General features: G+C 42.0%; 2 protein-coding genes across 13 annotated transcripts in view; one reads left to right on the top strand and one right to left on the bottom strand.

Annotated features, from left to right (window-relative positions):
* ptpro (protein tyrosine phosphatase receptor type O) overlaps positions 1 to 6,605 on the top strand; it is a 35,509-nt gene extending 28,904 nt beyond the window's left edge. For all 4 annotated transcript variants that reach the window (XM_020656462.3, XM_020656461.3, XM_020656460.3 and 1 more), the window contains 6 exons: positions 686 to 820; positions 968 to 1,090; positions 1,170 to 1,324; positions 1,952 to 2,087; positions 2,196 to 2,320; positions 2,652 to 6,605. In XM_020656462.3, coding sequence (XP_020512118.2) covers positions 686 to 820; positions 968 to 1,090; positions 1,170 to 1,324; positions 1,952 to 2,087; positions 2,196 to 2,300 — 654 coding nt within the window. In that variant the 3' untranslated portion in view covers positions 2,301 to 2,320; positions 2,652 to 6,605. The remainder of the gene's footprint in view (positions 1 to 685; positions 821 to 967; positions 1,091 to 1,169; positions 1,325 to 1,951; positions 2,088 to 2,195; positions 2,321 to 2,651) is intronic.
* A 1,006-nt stretch (positions 6,606 to 7,611) lies between these two features.
* eps8a (EGFR pathway substrate 8a, signaling adaptor) overlaps positions 7,612 to 26,030 on the bottom strand; it is a 28,099-nt gene continuing 9,680 nt past the window's right edge. For 2 of the 9 annotated variants that reach the window (XM_065951207.1, XM_065951208.1), the window contains exons 2-23: positions 23,895 to 23,982; positions 22,195 to 22,262; positions 20,928 to 20,995; positions 20,624 to 20,785; positions 20,204 to 20,353; positions 19,812 to 19,894; positions 19,593 to 19,729; positions 19,243 to 19,316; positions 18,748 to 18,874; positions 18,331 to 18,419; positions 18,160 to 18,234; positions 17,914 to 18,062; positions 17,387 to 17,576; positions 17,170 to 17,300; positions 15,593 to 15,704; positions 15,295 to 15,435; positions 15,149 to 15,184; positions 14,446 to 14,469; positions 14,100 to 14,352; positions 13,582 to 13,765; positions 13,351 to 13,483; positions 7,612 to 10,065 (exon numbers count right to left, since the gene is read on the bottom strand). In XM_065951207.1, the coding sequence (XP_065807279.1) occupies positions 9,955 to 10,065; positions 13,351 to 13,483; positions 13,582 to 13,765; positions 14,100 to 14,352; positions 14,446 to 14,469; positions 15,149 to 15,184; positions 15,295 to 15,435; positions 15,593 to 15,704; positions 17,170 to 17,300; positions 17,387 to 17,576; positions 17,914 to 18,062; positions 18,160 to 18,234; positions 18,331 to 18,419; positions 18,748 to 18,874; positions 19,243 to 19,316; positions 19,593 to 19,729; positions 19,812 to 19,894; positions 20,204 to 20,353; positions 20,624 to 20,785; positions 20,928 to 20,995; positions 22,195 to 22,262; positions 23,895 to 23,959 (2,562 nt within the window). In that variant the 5' untranslated portion in view covers positions 23,960 to 23,982 and the 3' untranslated portion in view covers positions 7,612 to 9,954. Of the gene's footprint in view, positions 10,066 to 12,555; positions 12,609 to 13,350; positions 13,484 to 13,581; positions 13,766 to 14,099; positions 14,353 to 14,445; positions 14,470 to 15,148; positions 15,185 to 15,294; positions 15,436 to 15,592; positions 15,705 to 17,169; positions 17,301 to 17,386; positions 17,577 to 17,913; positions 18,063 to 18,159; positions 18,235 to 18,330; positions 18,420 to 18,747; positions 18,875 to 19,242; positions 19,317 to 19,592; positions 19,730 to 19,811; positions 19,895 to 20,203; positions 20,354 to 20,623; positions 20,786 to 20,927; positions 20,996 to 22,194; positions 22,263 to 23,894; positions 23,983 to 26,030 lie in introns of all 9 variants that reach the window. The other 7 variants (XM_065951215.1, XM_065951209.1, XM_065951214.1 and 4 more) reach the window with 7 other exon arrangements.

The raw sequence follows: 26,030 nt of genomic DNA, 5'->3' as shown, positions 1-26,030 counted from the left end.
TCACCATCATCCTCTTCATCATTTGCCTAAAGGAAGTCCTCTTGTAAATTCACATAATCAAGCAACATAAAAAAGGATGAGGAATAAATAAACATCTTTACCTTTATTGAACCACAGAAAGTAACTCTGATGCTACAGTTTCAGCACTGAAATGTAATAAAGACAACATTTAAAGGTCACATATCCTCTTCTTCAGTGTAAATAAGTCTCAGAGCTTCTCAAAACGTGTGTGAAGTTTCTTGTTCTAAATCTACTCTGATCCTGTATTTGATCATGTCTATAAACCCCTCTATTTCAGCCCTCTTCAGAACAGGCTGTTTCTGTGTCTGTACCTTTAAATATGTAAATGAGCTGTGTCTGACCACGCCCCCTCTCTGGAAGGGCTTGGGTGTACTCAGTGCTTTCTTGCTCCATGTCCTATTGTTTACGGTGAGAAGGCAGACTCAGAGGGCAGAACAAACACCTAGCTGTGGGAGTGTCACCCACCTGGGGGAGGGGCTACTGCCCTTTGTGATGTCATGAAGGGAAAATCTCCAAACGGCCTGTTTGAGCACATGTTTTCTGAAAAGTGGAGCAGTTACTTGTTTGTTTTGAGGGGTTTGTGGATCATTTATATCGTGTTAATCTGTCCGCGTTTCATTATTGGAGCTAATGTGTCTTTTCTGTCTTTTTCTTTGACCTTCAGGGTTACAAACACACTAAAGAGTACATTGCCACTCAGGGTCCACTGCCAGAAACTCGAAACGATTTCTGGAAGATGGTTCTGCAGCAGAAATCTCCGATCATCGTCATGCTCACACAGTGCAACGAACGACGCCGGGTCAGTCTCAATCTTATTCCCTTCTACACAAATACAAGTTTGAGGATTGCATCTCGGTTTGGTGCAAATGCAAAAACAATAATAATACCAATGTAGAACAGTAGCAAGTGGTCGGCGTTTCTTTCTAACATTGAGTGTGTGTTCCAGGTGAAGTGCGATCACTACTGGCCGTTCACAGACGAACCGGTGATGTACGGAGAGATCAGCGCCGAGATGCTCTCAGAGACGGAATCTCCAGAGTGGATCATCAGGAAGATCAGACTGGGATATGTGAGCACCACTTCATCTACACTTCACATAAACTGTGTAGTCATGTATTTATGTCCTTAACATCCGTCTCCCCCTGCAGGCCGATGAGTCTCAGGACATCCTCCATCTAAACTACACCTCGTGGCCCGATCACGGCGTCCCAACGGTCAACGCCATCGAGAGCATCCTGCAGTTCGTCCACATCGTCCGTCAGCAGGCCAACCGGACCAAAGACCCCATCATCGTCCACTGCAGGTCAGGATATCAACGTTACACTGCCAAACATTCAAAACACCGACTGCTAACATGCTAGCCAACTGCCAGGACTGCTGCATGGATCACATTCACTGAAGAACCCAGCAGGCATTCAACAAAGGACAAAGTTCTGGAAATATTAGCACAAAATTTTTAATTTTATATTAAAGCTGATTTTAATCAAACACTAAAAGCATTTAGATGCTTTTCTGAATGTAATGTTTTTTCCCGTTAAAAGATGCAAACACAGTCAAACCTTGGAAAACATAAATATAGATGGTTGTGCCACTTTGCTTAACAATTGGTAAATATTTGCTGCAGATTCCAGATTCTCACTCATACAGTCGGTTTTAAATGATTGTTGAATATGTTCCTCTCATTAACACCCTGAAGCAGTAAACTGATCTGTCGTGCAGAAGTCTCATCTGTTAGAAGTCTAAAGATGCTCTTGCTCGTCTCCGTCTCTTCATTTTATTTGAATCTGAGAATCTTTAACAACCCGATCAGAGACACTGAGTCCCCTCCTCACGGTTATAAACCATTAAAAAAGCTCTCAGACGGATGATGTCATGTCCATTAAACGCTTCATTTCCTCTGCGTGTGGTTGCTATCTCTTGTGTGGTTCAGCGCTGGAGTCGGCAGGACGGGGACCTTCATCGCTCTGGATCGTCTGATGCAGCACATCAGAGAGCACGAGTTCGCCGACATCCTGGGCATGGTGTCCGAGATGAGATCCCACCGTCTGTCCATGGTCCAGACCGAGGTCAGTCCTCAGCGCCTGTTTACAGACCAGAAATATAAAAGGTTAATAATAACACACGACGGGACAAGTCAAAGCCACGTTAATCCTCTCTGTCTTCCGTCTGTGCAGGAGCAGTACGTGTTCATCCATCAGTGCGTCCTGCTCATGTGGCAGAAGAAGAAGCAGCAGTCCATCACCTCTGATGTCATCTACGAGAACGCCAGCAAGACATAATGACGGCGGCTCGTTCACACGTGGGTCACAAACACAAATACAAACACACTTAGATTTATGGGACAGCGTACTCAGACTTATTAACTTGTACTAAGTGTTCTTAATTAATATACATTTAAAGGATTTTATATCCTGAAAAATTAAGCAGAAACTCCAGAATGTACCTTTAATTCCAGCCTCCTTCAAGCTCTAGCCAGGCACACCTCCTTGCTTCTGATTGGCTAAAAGGATGATGACAAATTCATCTCCATGTTACCTGCAGAAAATTAAAAAAAACACCAACAAGCTGCATGATTGTAGATATTTCTGTGTAAACTAGCTGTGATTTAATCCCTTCTCGTTGTCTTGCAGGCTGCGAACACACCGGCCTCCTGTGCTTCAGGCATCCATTCTCTGCAGAAGAAGATCCGCTTCATCATCAGTATCAAAATAAAAACAACAGCCTAACATCTCGACGACAAGAGGGAAAAAAAATCCAGTATTATGTTTGAATTAAAGCATGGGACGGGGATCTGCCTTAAAGAGCCGAACTGACGAACAAACACACCCTGAACCCTCTGAACCGGACTGATTCAACGTGTGTGTGTGTGGGGGGGGGGGGAGTCAGGGGAGCGTTAACGAGCTCCGTCCTGTGATTGGATGTCTACACTGTGTCCGTCCCTGTTCAGATGACGTGAGGAGGCGAGTCGGTGGAGCAGAGTCAGCAGTTTTATTTACATTGTTTTTGTTTTAATCTCAGGAGTAGCTGAAAAACCAGCGAGAACGCTGGCCTCTTCCTCCACTCCGACCGTCATTCAGCATCCGTTAGCTCTAGGTTTTAGTGTAGCTAGAATGAATCACCTCTCAGCAGTGAGCAGCTGTCCTGGTGATGAAACGACCGAATTGTAGGCGGTAAATTTCAACGTTACACTGCCAAACATTCAAAACACCGACTGCTAACATGCTAGCCAACTGCCAGGACTGCTGCATGGATCACATTCACTGAAGAACCCAGCAAGCATTCAACAAAGGACAAAGTTCTGGAAATATTAGCACAAAATTTTAAATTTTATATTAAAGCTGATTTTAATCAAACACTAAAAGCATTTAGATGCTTTTCTGAATGTAATGTTTTTTTCCCGTTAAAAGATGCAAACACGGTCAAACCTTGGAAAACATAAATATAGATGGTTGTGCCACTTTGCTTAACAATTGGTAAATATTTGCTGCAGATTCCAGATTCTCAAAGTTTTTCTGATTTCACCAAATGCTGCTCGACTGGATACAGACCTTTTTATTTCGTACGACGAATCAACCGTAAACGTAAGAATGTTTGTCGGGTGTGCACAAGAACTGAACGGCACAAAGACAGCTGAAGGATCCGATGCCTTTCTGCAGGAACACGAGTGCCTCCTGCTATCGTGGGACGTGTTAGAGGCCAGTTTAGACTATAGAGACTGAAGTAGAGATGTAGTTTGTATTTGCACTGAGGAGTTGCCCGACCTGCTGACACACAAAGGAACAACTTTCTGCAGCCTCGCTCCGTGTTTGCCTGTCCTGTGAAACGCTGGCTCTTCCTCACGAAGGATCTCCATCTGAAGACATAGATTGACTTTATAGTAGCAGAGTGTTGTGAGCATCGGCTGCAACAATCCTGAGCAGGGACAGAAAGCAGAGAAATGGATAGTTTATCAGAGAGAAAAAAAGACAGAAAAAAACAACAAGAAATAATAATAACAACTGATTAAGATGTATGTCTTTAAATTTGGGAATGTCAGAAACACTGAGAACCTTCACAGACAGAAACATATCAGCTCAGCATATCGCCAGTCAGCCCGGGCCTCACACGGGGCACCATTTACATCAGTATTCTAAATTCTAACTATATTCAAAGTAAAACTTAGTATGTTTACATGCCTATTTAAAGGAGCAATGTGCAAAAATTACCTTACTATATGATCATACATTAAGGAAATGTTGAAGTGCTGGACTAGTTCCGTTATAGCTGATTCTACCCGACTTAAAAAGCCTATGCAGTTTTATAATAAGCTCCACTAACAATTATTTTTTTTAATTTGGACTGCAGTACACATTTTAAATGCTAAATGTCAGTTACATATTGCTCCTTTAAGTCTTTCTATGGTAACGAGAGAAAATCCACCCCCGACCGCATAATCTTGTGTGTGTTAGTTCGACTTTGAGAAAGCTGACTTGGTACTATTTCAGTCAGACTAACATATTTACATGGATTTTCAAAGTCCAGTTTTAGTCGGACTGATACAATAGATCTACTATTTCTAACTGCATGTGAACGTACTGAGTGTTAATTAAATTTTTGTTTAAATATACAACATAAATCTGGTTATTCATAGAAGTATAAATATCCAACAACAAAACTATTTTACTGCTCTTGTTAGAGTCCCTGAACGCTGTTATTCAAATGTTTAGTAAAGCACCATTTTTTTATTCATGTATGACATAAGAAAGATATGGGGATCAGACTTTTTCTCTCCGCAATATCAAAATCGGTAACAGCCTCTAAAATCCCCTATCGGTCAGGCCCTAATAAAAACCTCAAAATCCAATAAGGACATCTTAAAATGTGGGCACTGTAACAAAGTCTGCAGGCGTTAATGTAAGAAACGTAAAAATTAATCCTGACTGCATCTCTGTCCCTGAAACAAGACTTCTGTACAGGACGTTGTTAAAGCCATTCTCTGAAGCAGCGGTGTCAGCTCAACTTACTGACATTAGTTTTGTTTATTTTCATCTGTCTACTGATCGTTTTACTTAAAGGGCAAAAAAGAAAACTCAGCATCTCTCACTTCATTCATGACTGTAGAGAATGTGATCTGAACAGGTGAGAGGCGGCGACCTCATTCAAAGTTTTACTTCTTAATTCAGGATTTACAAGGTGTGGTCAAAGTAAGAGCCAAGACTTAAACTGTATTTCTTTCTCATACAAGGTCCAAATTAAATATAAAAGCTTAATATAATACAAACACTTGTACGACATTTTGAAGTATTTAAAAAAGTGAAACATCAAATTAGAATTTAAGTCACGGCCTATCAACAAAAGGAAATTGTTTTGTTTTCAACCTTCTTACATTTAAGTTAAAAATCAATTAGTCTTTTGTCTTGGATCATCGACCTAAGAATCCAAAAATTGGGATTTCTCAAATTGTATAGCAACTATTAAACTGCTGAAAAATTCTGAAAGAGTGGCGGCCATTTTGGTCACTTCTGCGAACTAATATATAAGAAAGAAGAAACTTAGGGCCACTGACTGCAGAGGCTGCTGTGTTAGGAGTCCATCAGTGTTTACTATTTAATTCATACACATTCATACTCTGCCGACGAAGAAGCAGCGGGATCAACTTGCGGTTAAATGTCATCCCTAAGGACACATCGACATGTAGCTGCAGGAGCTGGGCATTGACGACGTTACCACTGACGGCCACCCTTAATTGATGATAGCAACTATTGCACATATTTGAGGGTCTTTAGTCTTTATTCTAAAACAGTAAAAAAGGTAAAACCTCTTTAAGTATTAAATGTATTTAAGCTTCTTTCGACAAATGTTTGATTTATTTTGATCACACCTTGAGCTTAATAGAAAAAAAATAAATGAATGTGTTAAAAAGGCCGTTGGACACTTCAGTGTTAATTTACAGAAAATGATTCGTCATTGTGGCCTTGTGGTTCGATCACCTGAAGTCTTTACCCGTTTGTTAGTTTGGTCGCCGCTCCATCTGAATTAAGTTCCATTTCACGTAGAAATCAAATGTACTGTACATACTACTACTGCTTAACTATTCTGTTTCTACTCGTCATTACAAAGTAATTCTTGTGGGAATGTCGCTTTAGGTTTGTTTTTTTAAAACGTGTTGTATATGTGAATCATCGTTACCTGAGCCAGAAGCTCTCTCATCACTACGACGACGGTTCAGTTTCTGGACGTTTGGAGACTCGGCTGTTTGGAGAAAGAATCGAGGACTCGGAGAACTCGTCTGTTGGCCCGAGAGACGCACTTTGGTACGACTGTGGAAAAGATTTACAAAAATGAAAAATGGACAGAAAACCTGCAGACTATGTGTGAACGCTCAGCACCGTACCTTCTTCTACAATTCTTTTCTCTTGCTTCGTGTGTGTCCAGTCAAACTTGTTCGTCATTGGTGCCATTTTGTGCATTGTGTCACTTAAATTTGAGGGAAGATCTCGAACTCAGATCATCGTCACAGAGTTTTAATGTGTGTGTGAGTATGTATGTGTGTGTGTGTGTGTGTGTGTGAGTGTGTTGGAACGAATTAAAATGTTGCAATTACATTTATCGTCTTTTTATTTCTATGTGTAAACTAAAGAAATGCTAGGAGAAAACACACGAAAACCCGATATTACATTTCTGTTTTTTTGTCTCTATTAATCCTCACATTTCAAATAGTTCCCTCAAAAAGTCGATATAAAACTACATTTTTATTCCACAGAAAGTTTGAAGTTTTCTCCACTCACCTCTCTGGAAATGTGCTCATTTGGTTTGCATCATTGATCTGTTACACTAAAAATTGTATTCAAGGTGACAACGGCAGCAGAATTAAATGCAACTTTGTATCTGAAAATTAGACATTAGGAGACGGTTCAGTAGCTTTTTAAGCTAATGTGACGTTAGCATTACATATCAACAGGTGTTTTACATCTCTGAATGTGTCAGTTCAAAACTTTTAAGAACATTAACTTTTGATTACGTTAACAATTTAGCCCCAACATAATGATTGGAAAGTTTTACCGTCTGTCATTGACATAAAAAAAACTAGGAAGGTATTTGCTAGCTAGTTAGCTAGCTAACGCCAGTCACTTTCACAAGAGAGACTCAGTATTTCAGAACAGTGGCAGTCAAGAGCCCTCCGTTTAAATTACTACTAAACCGTTTAAGCTAACTCAAATGAGCTTGCTGCAGCAGCAGTTAGTATAACGTTAGCTAGCAAATTGACTGCTATGAAAACCTCTCTAATGTTTAGAATTTAGACTGCAGTACCCATTTTTAATACTAGGTGTCAGAGTTATATACTGCTCCTTTAATACCTTATTTAGATGTTAAAATAAAAACTGCAGCCCTGGATGTTTAAACATGTCTCTTTTTCAAATTTCTATGTTGCTTTAGAAAATCAGTAAATAAAAGAAACCTTACCAGATACCTGGAGCCAATATTCACATTTCTGATGGGATTAAATTATCCGTGTTTGGGGTCAAAAAACTGAGTTTGTCTTCATGGAAACTTTCGGTAGCCTTCAGGATTAGTTTGTTTAAAAAGAAAAAACTCAGCAATGACTTGAACTTATTTCTGTAAATGTTTATTGCAGAATGAGCAGATTCATAATGAAAAAGGCACCATGAAAACTATACACATACAAATGCATTTCAGCAGTGACTTCTCGCTAACGTTTTTTTCTGATTGGCTCTAGAACTGTTTGAGTACGAGGACAGTTCACTAAATACAGAAAATGCTTCTCTCATTAACAAACATCTATTCAGCTTTTATTCATTTATATTAGTTCCGTGTTTCTCCACAAACTTTCTTCATATTTTCCCACGTTTTACATCCGAGACACTTTAAGTGCATAAGAGGAGAAAATAATACAATCAATGCCACAGAGGTTAAAGAATGTACTGGCTGATTTCTGTACATCTTATATCCAAGCATTTACATACATACATATATCTGTGGTGTAATGAACATTTCCTCCAGCTGGAGGATGATCTGGTGCTTCAGGCTGATCTGTGCAAACAGTCGTGGTGTTTTTAGTTTGTGCTCGTGTTAAAAAAATGTTTTTGTTTTTTTTGCTTAACCTTTGACTTCTAAGCAGCTTTTGATGGCTTTCAGCAAATAAAACGGAAAGAGTTTGCTGTGAATCGTGAAATTAAAGCAGATGTTGGAGTAATGGTAGAGGCAGTTTGCGGCCAGCATGTAAGGAGGAGGTTTGTCCACTTAGGGCTTCCGTAAGAAAATATATAACTTAAGGAAAAGATCTGTTAACATTAAGATTGCGTCTCCTCCTACAGGCTCACCTGACGTCAACTCATGAGGCTACCTGTATCTGTGGGCGGAGCTTAAATAAAACAGTCAGCATGTATAAAGCGACTACAATCGTTTCTTAAGTGTTTATACGAGGAGGAGAAGTTGGTACAATCAGAGGGTTAGCTTCTGTAAAGATGATTAATCAGCTGACGGCTTAAAAAAAAACAACAATAAACTGATTCTGAATCTTTTTCCACGTTTGATTCTTCACTCACCTCCTGCAGAGGAACGTTTAGATTTTTATCATTTAATGTGCAAAATTGCCAAATCTGATAACGTCTTCCTGCCGCTAACTCTAAATCACATCATGTACATAAATTAGACTTTATTATTGTTTTTATAAGTTATTCTGCTTTTCAGGAAAAACATTTTGACTTAGGCCGCGTGTCCACCTGAGGTCATTTTTCTGAGCACCAGCATCTTTTTTAAAATTGTTTTCATATGAGTAGAGAGCGTTCACAAGGAAAGCAGCACCCAGCATCGTTTTTCTGAGCGCTCTTGTCTTTTTTGAGCGGCCTTTCCAAGTGCTTCGAGTTGAAAATCTTTCAACTTTCCAAAAGTGGCGCTATAGACGTCGACGGCGCTCTTTTCCAAATCTTTGATATTCCCACCTACGGATCGTGTCTCTTACCCACATCTTCCTCGCTCCGTGACTGATCGTTACTTTTTACTAGACTTTTTTTTCAAATTTGAGATCGTTTATTTCCCGGAGCATTGTCTCGGTCATACAGCAGCTGTTGTTAACAGACTGTTGTCATGGAGACAGGACGGACGTGCAGCGATTTTTATTCTCAGCACACAAATGCTTCATGCTAACGCTCTAGAGCGCACAGTCAGCACTTTTCAAAAAACGCCAGGTGGACACGGGGCCTTTCTTTGCTTTTTCCGTCTTTTTATTCTATTAATTATATTATTTAAACTTTGATGTAACTTTAGAATGAAAGAAAAAGCTCTGCTATGAATATCATATTTCTATCCGCCATAAATCTGAATTGTACATTTATTTATATATTTTTTTGTGAATTTCCTTCAAAATACTCAAGCCAACATTCGTTTTCTTTCGTTCTCTGTACACATTAACCATCGACCTGTCTGAGCGAGCTCCAGTTTGTGTCTCTTTTTATTCTTAATACATTCAAGTCAGAGGTGAAGATGATGATTAATGAGTGAGGAGCAGAGCGTCGATCTTAAATCTGAATATTTTGAATCGCAGTTGGACTTCATGGTTCTGAAACACGAGGCACAAACTGGAGCGGATAACCTTCTGACATTAATACTGAGAGGTTTGCTTTGGAAAATAATAAACTCCTCCAGGTAGAGAAGCACAAACGATCCCCAGAGAGTGTTCAGGTGAACTTCAGGCAAACATGGCAGAGTACTTCCTGTTTATCGGGACGGTTCCCACAGTCAGCCGTGTAGCTCTTTAAATGTTCCTACGGAGACGAGCTGAGGAGTTCCTGCCTGCGCCGCATGATCTCCACAAACTCGGCGTAGGTGGCCGCCGCCTGAGGATGAAGAGTGCGAGAAAAACAGCAGGCTGCGGTTTGAAAAAAAAAAAAAAAAAGTAAAGGAAGAAGAGAGAGAGAGAGAGAGAGAGAGAGCTCAGTGGGTGCTGCCTTCATCAAAAGACTCCACCCCTGAATCAACGGTGCTGGCTGCCAGTTTCTCCTGCCGCCTCCTCATGATCTCCTGGAGCTCAGAGCCTGAACTCCTCTGGAGACGGCGAGGCACGGACGCAGATAGACGGAGGTGAAGAGAAGGATCCAGAGCGGTGGGGGAAGGGGAGGAGAAGCAGAGACAAACAGCACATTAGAGCCTGAAACAAAAACCTCAGACTGAAATCTTCACGTCTTTCTGCTTCTGAAGCGACTGAGCAGCTTCGGCAAATATCTACTAAGCGTCTCAGCTGACACGTTTCTCCTGAAAAATCTGAAGATTTTTAAAGGAAGTTTCTCTTCAGAGTGAAGCGGCTCCAGCTGATCAGAGTCCGTTCAATCTGAGCCGGAGGATCAAACCCCAGAAAGCTTGTTTTTAGTGACGGTGTAGGTTCCAGATGTGATCGGGGACGTGACCACCCGAGCAGATCCGGTACCTACACCGGCTGCTGTGAGCTGCAAAGAGCATGACGACGTCTACAGTGAGAGTCAGAGGGCATGCTGGGAAACTGAGTTCTTCTAGAGCTTTTTAAACCTGGTCGCATAAAGAGCAAGATGTGTCATTGGCTGAAGACGGGGAAAGTATGGAGGACAAAGAAAGACAAAAATAACAAATTTAAATCTGTAGTCATAACTAAGACTTTTTGGCTTTTTTGTCCCTTCAGGCTCTCCGTAGATACTCGTCCTCAGTGTCTCCCTGTAGTCTCAGTGATGTTAAAGAAGAACCCTGCTGCATCTTTGAATGTCTCATTTCACTTTAACAAACTCTCAGACAGCTCAGCTGACGAGTCCAAAATCACATCCAGCTCATGACATCACACATTGACCTTATGACATCACACATTGACCTTTGCTACCGTTCCTTTAACCTGTTTGACGTCAGTTTGGGATCCCTAACCACTTCCTGTTTCTGTGCTTAACTTCTTGTCCTAACCTTCACTCGACAGGAAGCGCCTTATTTTATTTCAAAATAAAAGCATGGTTGAATTCAAACAGCAAGTAAAGAACTCTTAGCTTAAGAGAGTACAAAAAATTCAAAATAAAAGCCTCACCGTTTTTATTTTATGCATGCTAAATAATGGAATTTCAAACATGTGATTAATCACGATTAATTTTTGAAAGTGAGCGATTAATCAGGATTACAAATATTAATCGTTTGACAGCTCTAGTGTTTATATGAAATCAATCACTTCCTGTCCTTGTTGGAAACGTTTTGTTTACTTTTTGGGACTCTTTTTACATCTTTGTGCAATGAAGGTAAGAGGTTTATTTCTTTTTGGTATATTTTCTGTCAAAGATCCCCGTGTGAGTTTTATCCACAAACACACCTGTCGTTTATACTTACCAACATTTCATCAACAATCGTTTATCCTTAAAAAAAAATAGAAATTGTGAAAATGAAAGTTTCTTTGAAAGGGACAGCGTCGGCCTTTTTCACAAATATCTCTGTGGGAACGTCTCCACATTTGGTGTGGACGTTCACTGATGTTTCTTTCTTTCCACTGAGCTCCGTTTTTATCAATACCAGCGTCAGTTTTTGAAATGTACACACTTAAACACACCTGTAGTAAAGGCGGAAACTAAATAAATGAAAGAAAAATCCAAAAAAAGGTACAGTATGTATTTAATAGCCTTTCATTTTTAAATTGAAGAGAATAACGGTCAAAATGTGTCATTTCTGCCTTTTAAAGAGTGTCATCTTATCATAAAGGTAGCTCATGGATTTTTTAGTTCACCATGTCACCCCAACAGGAAACCAGTGGAACCAGCCACCCTGTAGACTGGGGGCCTCTTGGTGTGGTTTTCATATTTTAATAAACAGTAAGATGTTTTTGATAATCCAACAAAGGACATGAAACTACAAAAACAAAATCCAGGTTCTAAAAAAGTTTTGTTTTTCCCTTCAATAACTTAAATAAATTGAACAAATGGTGCAATTGGTGACAGCTAATAAAAGCTAAGATAGCACACAGAACACAGGCCACTCCTCAGGTCTCATTCCAGCCAAAGGTCTACTTCCTGGTGTCTACGGGTCGGGCGGGGTCAGAGGTCAACAAGTAAAGGTGAAGGGGTGGGGTCAGGTAGTTTAAGGGGGTACTGACTGTTCGGCCACAGCAGGATGACAAATATCAGCGCTACCTTAAAATGCTGCTACACATAAAACGTCCGCAGCTTCGTTCTGACGGCCAGAGGGAAGAATTCATCAGAGTTTGTTTGAATAATAAATTTACTGAGAGGTGGAGAGAAGACTTTGTTTAACAAATCCCAAGTCTCGTTTTAACCCAGATTTGGTCTCAAGTCAAAACCTCCAAGGATGGAACCAATGAATCAAAAAACAAACATACAAGTTCCAGTTCAAAATGTGAGTATAGTCTCGATTAAAATCCAACATGTCCGAATCAAGGTAAAAAAAAAAAAAATCACAGGTCAGGAAAAGGTAAGTCCCTGAATCTGAATGTTCCACTTTCTATAACTTTGACTGTTTCATTTTAAATCTGGCTGACAGATCGAAGCCGAGCAGGACGACATTTATCTGAGAACACGATACCTGAACGACTGTGGTAACAGATTCAGAAGATCAAAGAAGCGTCAGAAGAAAACCTGCAGGTGGAGATAGACACCACACACCAGACCTTGCCAGAGTTTGGTGACAGAAAGCTTAAAGACAGAAAAGACTAAAAGAGGGACTAAAAAAAAAAAAAAAAAGACCTGCAGCAGACGGGAACCAGATACACAAGACCGGACCTCTGAGCCGGGGAAACGAGACACTCCTTCTTTCTGACTTATAGACAAACTCCTGAACACGGTCTTAATTATACAAATACTTGTTCAACATGTAAATACCTTAATGAATTTGTGCAACTAAGATGGTGCTGTCTCTCTGTCTGATAAAAATAACAGACTGTTAAGTCCTAAAGCTGAGCTCCAGACAACTCAGACATCACAAACTATCATAAAAATAAAAGAATAACTGTGTTGTTTTCTAACCAAATGCTTAAAATCCATCATTTCTTACTTTTTTTTTTTTTTTTATAGAATCCGATAATGATGTTTAGATACCTACGTCCCGCTTATAAAGCCTCTTTCAGAATAAAGGCATTTCTCAAACGTGATGTCATGACATTATTCTTGTACCTATTCTTGATATCTTACTTACATTCCTATTCTATTTGATTTATATCTTTATTTCTATAGTTCTCCTGCTATATTGTATATTGTATTGTATATATATAACTGTAACGATCGAATTTCCCTCTGGGATTAATAAAGTATTTCTGATCCTGATTAACTCAATAGAAGCTGTTTTGTTTGTCAGTGACATCACGTTTGACCTTTGACCCACCTCCAGCGCCGCCTTCTGGACGGTGACCTGGCTGAAAACTCGAGCTCCGTCGTCGGGACAGACCGTCCTCAGCTCCTCTTTGTTGAGAGAAAACAGCTGAGCTCCGGTCAGGACGCCCAGGCTGGTGATGGTGCTGAAGACAAAACATGTTTTTTTTAATTCATTTTACTTCTATTGGGTGAATATTTTGCGCTTTTTTTCACCCCCCGATGTTCAACAACTCAAACTCACACTGGACTGAAGCCTTTGGCCTCTAGCCACGCCTTCACGTGCTCAGGTGAGGAGTCGTAGGTGATGCTGACGACCGGCATGCTGCCGCTGCGAGAAGGAACCGGAAACTTCTTCTGAGTGCTGCGACCCAACGTCAGCCTGTGCATGAGCTCGTCCTGAACCTCCTCCATGTTGGATTTCCTGCCTGCAGGGGGCGATAAGGAGCAAACTGTAAATCACAGATTCATGAAGCAGAGCGACTGTTGGTCCCATCAGTTTCTGGATTTGTTTTGTTGATTTTAGATATAAACCATGAAGTATCAAGAGTGAAAACCTGGTGTGGAAATGTGAAAATGTTTGAAGAAAATTCAGTTTATATTTTCTTATTTTATCCTCAAAGATTTTATTGCAACAGATTTACTGACTTCTGATGAAAGCTTGCTTCAGGGTTCAGGGGTTAGTTTTTGAATTTTAAACTGATTTGATTAGAAGATGTTGTTGATCACAGATTTCCCTCTCAGGATCGTTTTGGGACTCACGGTTGGCGTTTGCAGGTCTCTGTTTGTTGTTCTCTCTCATGGCGACGCTTCCGTTGTCGCTGGATGCGTTGCTGTTCTGTCGGCTGACCGTGCTGCTGCTGGCCGCCATCTTCGGGGGCTCGACGGCCGGAGGAGGCAGTGGCGGCGTGGGGAGCCTGGCGAGGGCTGGGGCCGGGGGAGGCGGCGTAGGAGCCGGAGGCATCGGAGTCACAACCGGTTTACTTGGGACGAGGTCGGTCCTGGACGTCTGCTTCTGACAGAGGACAGTTTGATTTAACAGATTTGATTTGTTTGGTGATCTGCACCGGGACACAGTATGATGGTATTTTATATTTTGTGTTTTTACCTCGTTCAACTCTCCCAGTAATTGCTGACGACGTGAAATGAAACAAATGAAAACATAAAACATGGCGATGATGAGACGTTGAATTAAAATGTTTTAACATGGCACTGCAAACTCACTGCAGGGAAATCTACAAACACACTGACGCTTCTGTAAAAAAGTGTAGTGAGGAACTGTAAATAAACTATAAACATAGCTTATCCTCTAGAAAACTATTTAAAGGAACAGTCTGACCTTGAGCCAAAACAATCCAGATAGCGTGTTAGCTTAGCATCAGAAACAGCTAGAAAAATGTCCAATATAATATATTATGTTAAAAAGATTGAAGTTTCTTTTGGCATGCTACACAGCTATTAGTAGCAATCCATTAAATCTAGCTAGCATGTCAGATACTATCTTAGCCCTTTGTAGTTAACCGCTGCTATGCAAGCAAAGGCTTAGCCTAGCCTAGCCTAGCCTAGCCTAGCCTAGCCTAGCGTAGCTAAAAACAGAGAAAGAGATCTATCATTGAAAGTTTGTAGAAAAAATGAAGTACTTTATTTTGAAGCAGTTAGCATCCGTTGACAAATAAAGACATCAAAATAATAAAAAATGTGAGACTGTTCCTTTAAAAGAAAAACACAGCAAATCACACGGGAGTCTGAAAAAAATAAATAAAAAAACCTACAGCAGAAAGTTCTGGAAACTAAAAACAGTCTCAGCGTACCTTAAACAACTCAAACTCTTTCTTTGGCATCATGAGCTTCAAAATAAAAGCATGAATGAAGATGAGACATGAGGAGGTGATTTAAGATGAAAGACTCGCTCAGGAGTAGCCTCTCAGGTGTGTTACCTGGATGGATTCTGTGTTACCTGTATGGTGTGGCTGTATATTGGCTCTCCTCTGCCGGTGATGTCGACGGCTTTGGTGATCTCCAGGATGTTGTTTGGCACATAGCCCGACGCCCCGCAGCCGTTACGAACCTTCCACCACTGCTTCCTGTCGTCCACAACCTGCCAGACAAGGTTCAGGGTTTAGACAACAAACTTCAGTCTCAAGTTAAGAATGTCATGTTATGCATGTCTTTCACATTTATTCCTGACTGAATACAAACATTTGGAAAACATTTTATTTAACTCTTTCATGTTCATCAAAATCTTCAAAGTTTACCTCGACGACCTCGTCTTTGATCACCGACAGCTCCGTGTTGTTTCTCGCCACAAAGTCGTATTTCGATTTGGCAAACAGAGTTTGTTGGCTTCGACTGTCGGCGTCAAAACTCCTGAAATATAATCAAGGATCAGAACATCAGTCAATCACACACACGAGAACAAACACACACAAATCTGTTAACTATAAAAGCAGACTATGGCGGTTTGGGAGCCGTTTGAAGCCATGGAGAAGTGTCCCAACTTCAGATCGAAAATCAAGAGCAATAAATAGAAATTAAAGATTTTGAATCCAAGAAATTAGATCAGATTTTAGAAGTGAAAAAAAAAGACCAATGAAGAAGAGAGAAGTTCAGCCCGTGTCAGGAGAGATGAAAGAATCAGATTTAGAAAAAGAAACCGTTTGAAGTTAAACCAGATAAGACAGGAGGAATAATATGTGACTTATCCATAAATTAAATCATCAATAACCTGAATAAATAAATACAACTAATTCAACTTAAATTCATTATTTACTCATCGAGAAAATTATGCTCCCAATATGCGGGTCTGCTCGTGGTAGCTACGGTCTCTAAATGTACTATGGGAGGTAGAGCCTTCAGTTATCAGACCTGCTCGTGGTACCTACAGTCTCTAAATGTACTATGGGAGGTAGAGCCTTCAGTTATCAGACCTGCTCGTGGTACAGTCTCTAAATGTACTATGGGAGGTAGAGCCTTCAGTTATCAGACCTGCTCGTGGTACCTACAGTCTCTAAATGTACTATGGGAGGTAGAGCCTTCAGTTATCAGACCTGCTCGTGGTACAGTCTCTAAATGTACTATGGGAGGTAGAGCCTTCAGTTATCAGACCTGCTCGTGGTACCTACAGTCTCTAAATGTACTATGGGAGGTAGAGCCTTCAGTTATCAGACCTGCTCGTGGTACAGTCTCTAAATGTACTATGGGAGGTAGAGCCTTCAGTTATCAGGCCTGCTCGTGGTACCTACAGTCTCTAAATGTACTATGGGAGGTAGAGCCTTCAGTTATCAGGCCTGCTCGTGGTACCTACGGTCTCTAAATGTACTATGGGAGGTAGAGCCTTCAGTCATCAGGCCTGCTCGTGGTACCTACGGTCTCTAAATGTACTATGGGAGGAAGAGCCTTCAGTTATTAGGCTCCTCCCCTTTGGAATCATCGACCAGTCAGGGTCCAGGAGACAGACACCCTCTGTACTTTGAAGAACAGACTTTTGATAATGTTATAGTTAGAGCTGGAGCAAGCTTGGACCAGCTCCTAGCTATGCTGCTATAGGCTTAGACTGACGGGGGAACTGGCACCTTGAGCTCCTCTCTCTCTCTTCATGAACTATGTAAGCACATTGTTTCTGGGAGCTCCTGACCTCTCTGTCTAGGTTCCTCTGGATCCTTGGTGGGGACAGCCGGCTGCTAGGACTCATTCCTTCTTTTCTTTATATTACTTTATTTATTTATCAACATTTGATGCATTTATTGATGAATATGTCACATTTGAGGTGATTGGTTGGTAAAGTTCAGGTGTGGGATCAATTCTCCAGGGCGTCATGTGACCTCAGGTTTACCCGTCTACATGGCGGCTGACGGCGTGTTTAAAAGCAGCCACGGCGGCGTCCTGATCCAGCATCTGTAAACGTTTGTACGAGGAGTTAAAGGCATACCCGTCTGCAGGAGGGAAGGTCTGCACGACGGTCTGCTGCACGGAGACAAAGACACAGAGTCACAGACATGTTGTTGTTTTTATGAATAATGAGGACGTGTGTGTGACGGTTCAGATCAGACCTCCTGGTTCAGTCGGGCCCTTAGCTCCTCGTGTCTCATGATCTCGGCGTTGGCGAGACTCTCCGCGAGCTGGTTCAGCTCCTCTCTGGACGGAGCCACTGCCACCATCGCCGGCAGCACCGGAGGCTCCCAGCCATCCCGAAACCTCAGCACACAGGGGGGGAAGTAGTGATCCTTTGGCCACTCCAACCTGCAGAGATTAATGTATGAAGTATAACCCAGTATGTCCTCCTAACTTTAGATTCTGGTCCTGACTGCTCTGGATTTGTTTGGACCAGAGAAAAGCAACCCCCACACGGCAGAAACGTGCTCAAACTAGGATCAATATTGGAGATGCTTTTGAAAAATGGAGAGAGGTTAGAACACAGAAAGGTTTACAGACCCATGCAGAGCTGGAGAAACACCACATGGTGATCTGCGCACAGTGAAATGCAAACTTGTATCCGGTAAATATTTGTGGTAGAATCAGCAGATTCTCTGCAGCACATGACTTTATTTTGTCGTATTTTGTTTATGTTCTATCTCACCTGCACTTGGTCCAGCCGTCTCCCAGGGCGACCCACAGGTGTCTCTCCTCTGCCGTCCCCGAGCCGTGCAAGAAGTCGATGGCCTCCCGGGTGAGCAGAGGAACCACGATGCTCCGAGCTAGATCCACGCTGCCGGACGTCTGCACCACCTGCAGGCGGCGACAGGGAGGAAAAGGTGAGGGGGTCGGGACCGCAGCACACTCTGAGGAGGTAATATTTCTGAATCAGGATAGTTCTCAGACTGACCATCTTGAGAGGAGTGAACAGGAAGTGAAGCAGATCGTCGGCGCTCGGGTTCTGGATGTGATCCTTCAGTTTCCCCTGCAGGTTGTAAAATGTTCATATACAGTTAGAATGTGTATAAATTAAATGTTTATTCATGTAATCAGGGGCTGCAGATGATGAGGAGGCTCGTACCAGCTGGTTGAAGGCGTGTTTGAACTTCTGCAGACAGTCGACAAACTCGTCCTCACCGGGAGGCTGCGAGCGCAGAGTCAGGACGCCCTCTGGTGGACAAACATCAGAAAAATATCCTCAGACTGCAATGAAACCTCTTTTCTATTTCATCTCATTTTAAGATAAGTCTGACACTTTTCTCTGTTGCTGTTGCAGCAAAGGACCGAGGTCAGATTCAAACCCACGGCCACTGCAACAAGGACTACAGCCTCTGTACATGGATCGTGCAACCTAAACCGCTAGGCCATCTGCCCCTTATATGTTTATATATTTGATATGTTGATAAGTTGCAAGAATTGAGAAAAATGAAATTAAAGTTAAATCAAAGTCCAGGAAGCAAGCGGTCAGCAGATGTCACTCAGGTGTCGGGTGTCTCACCTCCCGGTCCTCTCTTCTTCCCCTTCTTGGTCTTCTTCCTCTTGGCAAGCGCCGTAAACGCCTCAGCGGCTTTCTGAAGTTTGGTGACGAAGAACTCGATGTCGTCCAGGAGGTGGTTCAGGATTTGCTGCCAAATCAAAGTCAGATATCGAGCATGTTTAAAAGTTTTTTTTTTATTATTGGTTTGAGTATCGTCTTAAACGATTCTGAACGGATCGACTTGACTTCAATGATTAAACGTGAACAAACAGATCAGAGGTCAGTTTTTTCCCACGGCGCTCACATCTGAACGTCTTCGTTATGTAACAGGATTTTCCCTGAAAGCTCTCTCCGTCTCTGATTACATCCAAATAAAATTCTTCAATCAGCTTACATCTCGTTTCTATTGTCCCGTGAACTGGAGTGACCCCAGATTTAAACTCCACCAGCTGCTCTCAGATCAGTTCTAAAACATGAGAGGATCAGACTTGTTTGTTTGTTTGTGACTGAACTCACCACGTCTCGGTCCACTCGGGCCGCCGTCATCTCCACCGGACTGTCCTCCAAACACACCTGTCTCTGCTTCTCATCTGCAGACACAACACACAGAACGATAACAGAATCTGTGATGTCACATAAAGTTTAAAGGTGGAGTCAGTAGCTTTTTCCTAAATCATGAAATATAAACTTCTCCTAAAGCAAAGCTGCTCCGAGGTCCCTTCTGGGCCTCCGTACATGTGTGGTGCCGACTGTGTCTGCAGAGACCCTGTCCTGGATTTTACTGTTCTGGTTTGTTTTGGTTGATTTCCTTTAATGTTGTGAAACTTAAATATTCCCACAATCCTCTAAGATGTGAAATCACTCACAGTCTTGCTGCTCATTGGTCCAGGCTGACCATGCAGCCGCTCGACTCTTTACATCCAGCTGGTTGGACGTCACCGGAGGCTCGGGGGCGGGAGCGGCCGGTGGAGGAGGGATGATCCCGTCACTCTTTAAAATCATCCTGTAAACAGACAGAGAAGTGAGCCAATCAGCTGTCAGGATGATGCCACAGCCTCCAGGTGTGATTGATGATTGGTTCTTACTTTAGTGCTTCTGGTCTCTTCTTCACTTTGCCTCCTTTGGCATCGATCATGGCACTTTCTACATCGGCGTGGATCAGATTCGCCTGAAAGAAACAACAAACACATCAGACAAAAAACACAGAATAAAACTGTTTTAAATTTAGTTTGTCAAAATGTACAAGAATTAAATCCATGAACATTTGCAGACAAACTCTGGCACATTGTCTAAATTGCCTGATTCAGGAGTTTGGATGTAACAGAAACTAAATTTAACAGAGGTTAAAGGTATTGTTCAATGATTTCAGGTGTACCACAGGGCTCTATTCTTAGCCCATTAACGTTTACATTATATCAATACTTTTTTTTACAAACTTCATCAACATTCATACAGGGATCAATCAGAGCTGGTCTACCTTGATGTCATCACACTGGAACAGGTGGAGGTCCGGTTTGGTCTGACCCGAGTCTTTACACACCAGAGCCAAGATGGAGTCGAAGCTGCAGGCGTTCATCACGGCCTGGCAGTGCTGGATCGTCCCGATGGGGAAATTCTCCAACTCGTTCTGAAAAAACGAGTTTATATTTTTTTAAAAACATCCTGAGGAGGAAGCTTTGGGTTTACTTGGTGTTGTATGAATGTAAGAGCGGCTGATAAATCTGACAAAGGAATGTGATTAGTGGAGGCGAAGTTCAAATTTTTGACACATTTGTTGTCTGATTTTCCAAAACAGATTCCAATATTTTGATTCTGTGTAAAAATGTCAGATTACAGAACGGATCTTCATACATTTATATTTTTGGATAAAGAATACGAAGACAAAGAAGAATCAGACCTTGGTCTCCAGGTCGATGAGGCTGACCGTCTTCTCCTCCACCTGCAGCAACATCTCCTGAGTCCAAACTTTCCCTTTAGCGTCCAGCAGGCGGAGACGTCGGATCCCGTCGTCCACCGTGATCATCCCGTCTTTGCGGTCCAAAACAAACGTGGTCAGGTGCTAAATGTCACACGGGAGATAATTCAGATCAACATAAACACACAACACACTCAGTGTTTGTTGTAACATCAGTTTATTTATCTTTAGAGTCCTCTGCTCTCTGACTGAGATCAGGTCCAGAAACATCCTGAAGGTTTCTCACCTCGACATGATACTGCGACGTGTCCGTCAGGCTGTTGATGCTGGTTTTGGTGAAATGTTTTCTTTGTTCTGAAGGAAACAGAAGAACAGAAAAATCAACTTCATATATAAACGACGTGAAATGGAACTGGAATATTTCGACACTTCATCCAACCAGGAAGTCGTATTCTGTCAATCTGGAGCATCTTGTTTAACTTTTGAATCAAGAATCTGCTGACAATTATTCATTCTGTCCTTTTTTAATCAGAAATAATTTCTTAACATGCTTCTAAATACGCTTTCTTTCAGGAAACATTAAGTAATAGTGCAACATTTTTCAGACTTTCAGGGAAATAACTTGATATCAGAACCAAACACAAAAACTTCCTGGGAGGAGAGAAAACCATAATCAGCAGATTTTCTTCACACTGAGAGAGGAGATTCAGAGGGTGGAATTATACAAAAAACACACTCACAGAAAACAGAAAAGATGAACTGAAGTTTAACAGAAAGTTATTTTGTTAAACTTTAATTCCAGTTTCCATTAAAAAAAAATATGGATTTCAAAGTCCAACTGAAACAACAAAATTATTTTTGTTTCTGCAGTTCAGTCGGTAAAAATGATTTTGGGTGAAATCCTCTTGTAGAAATGATCAGAGTAAAGTCACCTAATGTCTGATTTAATGTTCTAGATGGAGTAAGGTGGAAAACCAAACGAGAAACATTTGACTAACACTGAGGCAGTGATGTTCACCGCTGTTTCTGTGGAAACTTCACTAAAAGGACAGAAATAAGAGCCAAACACACTCAGAATCCACTCGTCTCACTTTGACTTTTCTTTTTATGTTTGGCAGACGAGCGCAGGAAATAAATTTCATCTGATCCTGTTCATGTGGACAAAAAAAAAAAACACATCAAATACGATTCAAATGAAATGAGAAAGGTTCCCTCTCCTTCCTCTCACAGATGGATCTCCTCACATCTCTCTGCATCCATCAACAGGAACACACTCACACCAAGCTGACGGGCTCGTCTCCGATTGGTCCAGAGGGATGACAGTCAGCCTCTCACACCCCATTGGCTGCTCTGAGTGTGAATCCTGTTACTGATGACCTGTTAGCTCGGATCAGTGCCAGGATTTCTCTGATGGCGTTCTGTCTCCACTGAGTGACAGTTTCACTGAATCTAACAAGTCTCACTAAAAGATTTCACTTTAATCTGATGATCCTAAACAAACTGAAAGGATCCTGAAAAAACGACATCATGATGAGGAGTTTGGTTTGACTCACCATAGAGAGCTTTGGCACTGGACTTGGCTTTATTGTTGGAGGGCTCAGGAGACTGAGAGCCATGGCCACTGAGAGAGAGAGAGGGAGAGAGAGAGGGCGAGAGAGAGAGGGGGGCGAGAGAGAGGGAGAGAGAGAGGATGAGAGAGAGAGAGGGGGGCGAGAAAGCGGGAGAGAGAGAGAGGGGGGCGAGAGAGCGGGAGAGAGAGAGAGGGCGAGAGAGAGAGGTGGGCGAGAGAGCGGGAGAGAGAGAGAGGATGAGAGAGAGAGAGGGGGGCGAGAAAGCGGGAGAGAGAGAAAGGGGGGCGAGAGAGAGAGCGAGAGAGGGGGGCGAGAGAGAGAGAGGGAGAGAGAGAGAGAGAGGGAGAGAGGGGGGCGAGAGAGAGAGAGGGAGAGAGAGAGGGAGAGAGAGAGAGGGAGAGAGAGAGAGAGAGAGTCAGTACGTCATAATAAACCGATATCAGGTCAGTTTTTTTTTCTCTCTAATTCATGTTTCTGCTGTGCCTTCTGATTGGCTGATACCTCAGACATGTTTCAGTGCATGTAACCACGGCGACAGCCCTGATGCTATATGCACCAGGGGTCTTAAAGACTCTTCATTCTGTCCTGTGTATAAACCTCGTGCTGAATCTGACCTCAGACCAGCGTCACAGTCTGAACCTGTGAGGAGCGTGCGTGTGGCGTGCGTGTGGCGGCGGGGACTCGATGTTTGTGTGAGGTGACAGCAGGCGACGAGCACAACGACGTCTGCTCAGATCGAGTGTCCCTTCTGAAACGGGATATTTTCACACATTCACACTTTTTATTCTGACGGATCAATAATTAACACGAGTGATTCACAGCGACGACGGAGTGAACAGCAGGACGACCACGGAGGATCAGATCAGGCTGTAAATACACACAGCTCACCAGCGGTATTTAAAACCACAGAAGAAGAAACATAGATGAGACATCAGTGAAACACAGATCACATATTTGTCGGTCTCTGTGATCTGGTTCACTGACCTCGTTCATCTGCAGCCTGCAGCCACGTTAACTTTGGGAAATTAGCACGGCCGATTAAATAAGATGATCGATGAGGCTGAGAGGGGCGGAGCTTAGGTTTCACTGTGTCACACTGTGAGACTCTGCACACACACACAACATGCTGATTACTGTCTCACAATTACTCCATTTTAAATAAATTATTCTTCTCAACGGTGTTAAACTCGCAGCTCTGAAGGTCAACAGCAAAAGACGTTTCACTTAAAGATCCAATCAGTGGATCAGTTTAAGACCCCCCACACGGCCGTTTTGGACGCCCCTCGGTTTGTCAGATATGAGAGCAGTTATCAGGTCAACAGGTGTTGCAGCGATGGAAGCGGTCAAGAGAAGTGGTTCAGATAGAAGTGATTGTACCCGACCTAAAAAGCCTCTGCATGTTTCTAATAAGCTCCACGAGCAGAAACGTGCTCAAACTAGGATCAATATTGGAGATGCTTTTGAAAAATGGAGAGAGGTTAGAACACAGAAAGGTTTACAGACCCATGCAGAGCTGGATAAACACTGAAGCTTCAGAGTCCACCACATGGTGACCTGAGTGAGCATCCACTCCAGAGAGGAGGGGGGGGAGACAGCTCTCTATGATGTTTTAATTTAGACTGCAGTACCCATTTTAACCACTAGGAGTCAGAGCTACATATTACAGGTGATGAAACACTGACTTGATCTGTGAGCTGGAGGAGCTGAAGATGCCCGAGGCGAGAGCTGGAGGTTCATATCCGTTCATCCTGCTTCACAGTGGACGCTCCGCTGCAAAAAAAACACACAGAGAGACAAACACAGTTATTATTATTTATATACTAGAATATTCTGAAGTCACGTTTAATCTTGTTCGTTTCTGTGAGATCTCGTTAGTGTGGACTCTCCCCTGTGGAGTCTTTTCTACAGACAGCAGGTGTGAGGTCTCACGGTCTGACTGGGCGCCGTGGGGTGTGCGTTGGTTTGGAGGATTACGATGTTAAAAATAGGTTCAAACCGTCGTCACGTCTGTACTCTCCCACGACTTTAAAAATCAAGATTTGAGAGTTGGAGAAACATGCAAAGACTCTCTTTATTAAACTGGGACTGATTTAAACCCAGTGTGGGATCGGGGACCAGGAGCAGCTTCATGAGAACGTCTCATCAGGTCAAACACCGACTTTTTGAGTCTGCAGGGACTTTAAACAGGAACGAAGGTCACCCCCCCCCCCGTCCCCCCCTCGTCGTCTCATTAACACATCATTAAAACCTTCCTGCAGTAAAATGTCACATCGGGCTGAACTTAAAAGGAGCTGCACACAAAGAGTCCTCCGGGGTGATTTATGAGCATGCTCAGTGCGTCTCCTGTATGTACAGTGCAGACACGTGTGATTACTTTTCCCAGGAGGACGACACAGACTCCATTTTGGACTCTGTATCCATGGCAACGACAGACTGAAAACCTGTGAGGCGGCGCTCAGGGAGAGAAGAGCTCAGGCTGAGGGACGCTTCAACATGAAATTAAATATATCACAGAGGAAACAGGAAGTGGTCAGAGATGATTAAATATTGGGATTCTTTTTTTTTTTTCTTTCCATGGATTTATTGTTCAAACTCTTAATCAGTCTGTAAACATTTACTCGACCTTTGAGTTTGTTTGAGATATTTTCACAATAAAAAGGATTATCTCGGGTAAACCGGAGCAAAACAACAAACACAGGAAAGAGAAAACAGAGAGATATGAAGCTCTGCAGGTCAGGGGTCGTTAAACATTTATGGATCGATTGACAGAAAATATGAAGGAAGTAGATCCAGAATGGATTTCTGAATCGAATCGAGAGACACCCAGATTCCCAGCTGAGAGTTTTTAATAATTAAAAGAAACATTGTGATCATTAAAGATTAGTTGCTGCAGGTTAGTTCATGTTTTTAACAAACCTGATGATTTGTTTCATGTGAGTCTGTTTTCCTCGTCAGCGATTGGACCAGAGACCACAGATGATGTTTAATCAAACAGGTCAGAATAAAGTCATCTGTTAAACTCTAACTGATGTTCAAACACACTTTTAATGAGTCACCAAACAGGAAGTGCAGCGTCATAATGACAACCAGCTCAATGAATAATCCCATAAAGATAAAAGTCTCTTGTGCCAGCAGGACGGACCGGGGCTGGATTATTAATCAACTTAAAAACTAAAGTTTAAACATGTTTGAAAGGCTTTAAGATATGTCTGGAGACAGTCAACACACAGAACATGAGGGACGTTGTCAGAAAAGACTTCTGCTTCAAAAACTGCTTGTTGTTTGTCAGACTTTGTTTTGTCAAGAATTTTTTAGCAAATCAGTAAAGTCGACTTTTCACCTCATTAACAGAACTTTCCTTTAAGTCTGCCTACTCATTATCAAAAAAAAAGATTGATTAACAGTTTAAGAGTAAAACTCATAATGGTCTCTTGTGATTGGCTGACAGCCCTGTGATGTATCAATAAACTTAAATTAAAATGTTTTCTGACTGAAGAGAAATCAGTTTGATCGTCATCAGACGTTCACAGACAAAGCTGAGAGTCCGAGTGTCACGGATTCAACTAAAGAGGATTTGTAAGGAGATTTACTTCCATGTGACACACACACACACACACACACACACACACACACACACACACACACACACACACACTATTTAAAAAAATAATCCGACATGAATATCAAAATTATGGTGATACTTTTATTTACACTAACAGATAATTTGTTTGATTAAATCTTTTTATTGTTTTTTTTATAATTCCACAAATTCAGTTAGAAAATCCTTCATGAGAGAAAATCCACTGAATTCTGAATTC

Source organism: Labrus bergylta, chromosome 23, assembly GCF_963930695.1.
Source record: "Labrus bergylta chromosome 23, fLabBer1.1, whole genome shotgun sequence".
NCBI classification, from domain to species: Eukaryota; Metazoa; Chordata; class Actinopteri; order Labriformes; family Labridae; genus Labrus; species Labrus bergylta.
This window is presented reverse-complemented; position numbering and strand designations above follow the sequence as displayed.